The following is a 6,000-nucleotide window of genomic DNA, read 5'->3' as shown; positions in this document are numbered from 1 at the left end:
TTCTAAACAAAATACAATATGTAGTTTGTAGAAGGCAGGTACTAAATTCCATTAAACCTTTTTTGGGTCTATAATTGAGAACAAGGCAATAATGGTCTTGTTTAAAATGGTACCACTAAATTGTTAGATTTCACAATGATTGTGCAATATTAAATTACTACTGCTCTCCAAGGCAACTTTTAAAAAAATACTTACATTGTCAGATAAAGCAGACTAATGGCTAACTGAACAGCACAAACAGATGCTGCAGGTAACAGGAATAAATAAACCGTACGAAATGAATGATGCTTCTCACTGTTACTGACAGGTTTAAAAGGCGAAGTCTGCCACAGTTAGGTGGACCTTGCAAAAATGAGATGCAAGTGTCAGCAATGCTGAAGCAAGATTACAATTTCCATCACCTTCTCAACCCATGCCAATTTGTATTTTGATGCATACCTCTTACATTTTCTACTTAAGGGATATCCAGCAACCACATGTTAAGATCTTGTATCTTTAATACATTTGCCTCCTGCGTCCAGGCATTATTGAAGGAGAGCCACTTTGTCAATAAATGCCAGGGTTTCCGTACAAACTCGAAGAATATCTCAACCATTTCACTTTTCTGGGTGTTTGCTTTTCCACCTTTGAGTTCAGCTGTGGAGCAATGCTGCCACCTATGGAGGCTGTAGAGCAAAGTCCCACCAATAAAAATGGAGAAAGTTCAAGACAATTGTTCGGACCAGAAACAAATGAGAAGATGGAGTATACCAAAAACAAATCAGAAACTGAGCATTTTGGTAGCTGGATTTAAAAACAATCAAACAGACGTATCATCATTTAGACTTGGGCATAGACTTCTGCTATTCACTGTGGCTACTTTCCCAAATGAACCAAGGAAGGGGATGGAGCATGTCAACGTCAGACTCAAATACCAAAAGCATAGCAAAAACATGGAAACCAAGTGCTGTAAATTAATAGCTTGTATATAGTATGTGGGAAATCATTTTTGCCTGAGGGACAGTTCTCCTCCCCTCCCCCCATCTCATAGGGCCACCCACCTTTCAATCATCTGGGGATTGAACTTTTTGCTCAGCAGCTGATGAATGTGCCGTCCAATTCTGCTCTCTGCAGGGGTCTGTTTTGCCAGCAGGATTGAACCCCAGTGACCTCAGCTGACTGACAGGTGGATGTGGCTCTGGGTAAATGCCCTCGTGGGCCAAATTAGATCTACTGGTGAGCAAAGACCAGTCTACAAACCAGAAGTGCCTCACTCCTGTTGTATTCACTAGACAAAACACTCCCACACAGCCCCAAAACGAATACAGACAAAAAAACCAAACAACACCCCTCATGCAAACAAAAAAGAAGCAATTTCAATTTAAATTGTAACATTGGGAGGGGCAAGCAGCTCTGGCTTGGGAGATGTCTGAGGATGCAATGGTGACCACTGGGGCCCAGGTTTAACTGTATCATCAACTGTAAATACAGATCTAGGTAAATGTCACATTGTATTACATTAAAGGGCATACAAGGATCTGACTGCATATGTGTGCCATTAGATTCAGTGCAGAGACAAGTCTTTGGATTGCTTCCCCCCACCCCCACCCCGAGACTTCTGCTTTCAAAGAACTGGTGGTGTGCCCTATGCAACAACACACATACACAGAAAAGGAAAACACAGACTCACCATTTTTCATCTGAAACATTTTATGTACAAATCTACACAAGTGTGGTAACTCCCCACCCTTCCCCATTAACTAGTCAGTGTATCTGTTGTGTATACTCCACGTATACACCTCATAAATCAAATTAGATTATGAAAATTCATTTACATATATAAAAGAGCTGTTTAAATAGTAATAAAAATGGCACTAACCCTGCAACAAAAGTTATTTTTTAAAAAATCAAATCTACAGGCCATTTGTAGTTTAATGACCACTACAGCTGTTCCCAGCAGCAGTAATTGTTTCTGATTCAAATACCTAAAATTTCCCTTGCAATTGAGTCTGATTTGGAGCAACTACAGACTGTAAAGTATTACAAAGGTTGCATTATGCATCTCGTATTACCTGTTAAGCTAGGTTCCAGATTCATAAACTATTCTGCCTTTAAAATTTCCTCTTTGCCAGAGATGGCAAGTGGGAATCCCCAGTTATGACTGCATGCCAATCAAGGAGAGAAGGGAAAGCCATCCTGGCAGCCATGTGGACGGTGGCAGGAGAGATAAGAGTTCCAGGAGTTTCCACCTTAAGGATGCAGGATTCACAGCCCTCCAGATGCTGTCGGACTACAACTCCCATCAGCCTCTGCCAGCATGACAAATGGCCAGGGATGATGGGAGTCCAAAAACACCAGGAGGGCCAGAGATTCCCTGTGCTAGCTAGTTCCTGCTTGGACAAGCTTTCATCTCCCTACTTTACTGATCTGAAACAGTCAAGTCCCACCAAAGTACCAGATCATGAAGGGTGAGGCTTTGAAAACCAATAAATCCATTTTATGGCAGGAGATTAGGTCGCAATTCCCTGGGAATGTTGCAAGTGCAGATACCACTGAGGTTTGTGCCTCTGAACATCTGACTCTTCTGATAGCCTATTAATTGTGGAACAAGAGAAGCTAGAATAATTTCAGTGACACAGGAGCACATGGTTTGTCGGTGGCGCAAGAGCTCATACCGCCAAAAATGAATGTCAGTAATACTCCTTTGTTGAAAATAAGAAGGCATCTTAAGACTTGCATCCTAGCAGTAATACATTTCATCCTCTTTTTGTCATTATTTATACAAGCTTAATTTCTGTTGATTTTGTTTCTGAAGAACAAAATGCAAAGGTCAACATGTCCTTGCAGACATCTGCTGTGAGCTTACCTACATAAGGTAAATGCTCATCTGCATACAATTAGCCTCACCCCTTCCACTGTAGGGAGAAAAACACATCTTTATGTTCAACCACAAGTGAATCGCTTTTGATGACAACTTTGTTGTTAAGAGAATGCTTAAGCAAAGCCCAGGGCCATACCTTTCATTGTGAGACTTTTAGCCATGTTAATCTGCACAGAATGCACAACAGTGTGCTCAATGACTACATTGTAAGCTTCAATGTGAGTATGCTGAAATTAAAAGGTCATGAATATTATCTTTGGACTTCACTGACTTTAGACAATACTGAATTGAAAACATTATCTGTGCATATGTCTAAGACACTGGGGGGATATTTGACCCTTGAATGATCATTGATATGACTAGTCACATTAATACTATACCTGCGTGGATTGCCCAGTGTATTGCACTCATCACACAGAAGCATCTATATTCAAATTTTCACACTATTGTCAACATGGAATCATGAAGGAAATGCCTAATATGTTATGGAACTTAAGTTCCATATATATTTCCTTTCCCTGGAATGCTTATATTTGCAGCAGCTCATTAAGAATTGAGAAGACTGTGGAATCTAGGGTGGTAATACAGAAATTTTCTTTGGTATACTGGCTTCATAGCAATACATTTTTCATCACAATGATCACAGGAATTGTTTCCGGTTAAAGATAGTTTTGTCAGTATTATGTCACATTAGCTTTCCCATATGAATGTGTTTCTGGAGACAGAAAGGGTAGGTACATGGTTTTGTGTGACTTAAACAAATGCATGTAGTAAGTTTGTGTGGCACTCTTTGTGCCACTATTGTTCTGATTACATAGGGAATACAAGCACCATTTATAATTTGGATGGCCCAATGAAGGAACATCTAATTTTTACAGATGTCTTCATTATAAAAAATTGACCCTTCATTGAAGAAATGAAGCCATAACAAGCAATCTGAAAGTAATGGAAATTAGATGGGACCATATCAAAGGCACAATGGTTCCCATAAGAAAAAAGTTCTGTACATACTGTTCTTGTGCAACAAAATCAGTTAAGATCACAAAGCTACCTGCCCTACCAGTTTTGCTACAGTAGTTTGCATTGACTTGGGAGAAAGGGAGAAGGCTTTCTGTAAGCCAACTGCAGCACTGACAATGCCCCTTAACAGTGCAATATTTGTGATGTATCCAATGAATACATCACACTTTTATTTTGGTGCACGTGAACATTAGTTTTACAAAAATCAGTCACAGTTATCTTTTTGTAAATTAAAAAAAAAGTCAGCAGTTTTTAGATTTTATAACCCACTCAGCATTTGGGTTTAGCTGATGCAAATCCTTCATGTAGGTATCATCATCCAGGCAGCGTTCACCTGTTAGGAAAACACATATATTATGTAAAACTACAGATTATTTTGAAAATGATTAAGATTGTATGCAAATAGGAATAAGTCCTATTGAGCTTAGTGGAAGTTGTTTCTGTATCAACATGCATCGGATTATGGAAACAGAGGAAATGAGGACCAACCAAGGGATAAAACAAAACCACAACTTTATTAACTCTGATTTAGTTAATAACTGAAGCAAACCATAACACCTAATCACACAGTGATCTCAGCAGATCAGATGCTGAATTCTAAGCGAGTTCCACACTGGTTCAGAGACAGAAGCAGTAAAAACCACTGAGCGGTCAACTGCCACGCTTTGTGGTACACTTAGGGAATCCATACTAAATTCACCCTCCAAGCCAGTTACTTTTAGATGGGCAAGTCCAGCATGCCCCCAGCTTCCTCACCCCAATTGTCTTGAAAGGATGGTCACTTTATGTTTCACCTCAAGGAGCACACCAATCTTTACTGCTCTCTCTTTTACTTGTACTATTCCAGCAGTTGTGAACGTATAATGATAATCTAATTAATTAGGCCCTGTGCAATACATCTCCCCTGCTGAGAAGCCTACTCAGCTCTGAAGCTGGCCAGTTAATACCATACCATGGCTAAAGGGAGAGTGGGTGGGTGCTGAGCTCCCTACAAACCTATTGCCTGTTTTTTGAGGCAGTGCTGATTAATACAGCCCTCAATCCCCATTGGCTGCCACTGCATGAGGACACACATTGCCAATAAATCCTCACCTCGCTCCTCCCACTCCTGTACATTCAAACCTGCAAATCAGTGGAAAGCTTCTAGCCTAATTCTTGACATACATCACTTCCAAAACAATAGGTATTGGGGGCACTTCCATGCAAGAAATTACTCATACACCTGTATGAGGTCATTCCAGCTGCAACATGTGCTTTAAGCAAAGTTTGAAACCAGCACCAAGTCTACAGTGTAAAGAGCCTTACCAATGTTCCCTCCAACTTCATATAAAAACACTTCTTCTTTCTTCAGAGACTGGACGGTCCCACTACAAAGGAATGCAACAAAATTATTCTGCAGAGTACCAAATAACTTGCAACCAAAAGCTACTAGATGTGCTTAGGAAAATGCTCTACAGCTCAGGAGATTTGCCAGTGCGCTAAAATTATCTTGCTATCTTTCTCCATCTGTTAACTTACTGAATAAACATCTCATATTGGGATCATTACAAAAAGGAGCTACACGCTACAATGAATTGCATGGAAACTAAATTACTTGTAGAAACTCATATACTCAAAGGTCCACAAAGGTGATTTGCGGAATCCTATAGTCCCCAAGATGCCCTCACAGAGACCCACAGCACCGTGCCCTAAATATACACTGGTCCCCTGAGCTTAATTATGTCAGGGTGCGTTTGTTTTTTTCTTGCTGCAGAATCAAGTCAACACAAAGAAGAAGAAGAAGAAGAAGAAGAAGAAGAAGAAGAAGAAGAAGAAGAGGAGTAGTAGTAGTAGTAGTAGTAGTAGTAGTAGTCTGGGAGAAAATGAGAGACAGAAATGCTTGTACCTTTTTTGGCTGAGGAACCTGGCCACTACATCACAAGCTTTTAGTTCTTCCGTCAGCTGGATTGCCATGGAAACTTTGGAAAGATGAGGCGCTTGCACCCGTATTACTCCCTGAGGAACATCAGCCTGCAAAGCAATAATGGAACTGGAATGGAGCAGCTTGCAGCTGGCTTTGAGGAGTTTCTCCAAACATAGTGCAGAATAAATAGTTGGGACAGCTCACATACTGAATATTC

At 40.4% G+C, this 6,000-nt stretch overlaps 1 protein-coding gene across 4 annotated transcripts in view; it reads right to left on the bottom strand.

Moving 5' to 3' along the window:
• Positions 1-1,671: 1,671 nt before the first annotated feature.
• The window catches only part of ARHGAP18 (Rho GTPase activating protein 18), a 60,276-nt gene continuing 55,947 nt past the window's right edge, over positions 1,672-6,000 (bottom strand). For all 4 annotated transcript variants that reach the window (XM_083434986.1, XM_083434987.1, XM_083434984.1 and 1 more), the window contains exons 13-15: positions 5,766-5,890; positions 5,186-5,247; positions 1,672-4,214 (exon numbers count right to left, since the gene is read on the bottom strand). In XM_083434986.1, the coding sequence (XP_083291112.1) occupies positions 4,123-4,214; positions 5,186-5,247; positions 5,766-5,890 (279 nt within the window). In that variant the 3' untranslated portion in view covers positions 1,672-4,122. The remainder of the gene's footprint in view (positions 4,215-5,185; positions 5,248-5,765; positions 5,891-6,000) is intronic.

The sequence above is a fragment of the Podarcis tiliguerta genome (assembly GCF_965153285.1).
Source record: "Podarcis tiliguerta genome assembly, chromosome: 3".
Lineage (NCBI taxonomy): Eukaryota > Metazoa > Chordata > Lepidosauria > Squamata > Lacertidae > Podarcis > Podarcis tiliguerta.
The sequence above is the reverse complement of the archived record's forward strand: the minus strand, read 5'-3'. Positions and strand labels throughout refer to the sequence as shown.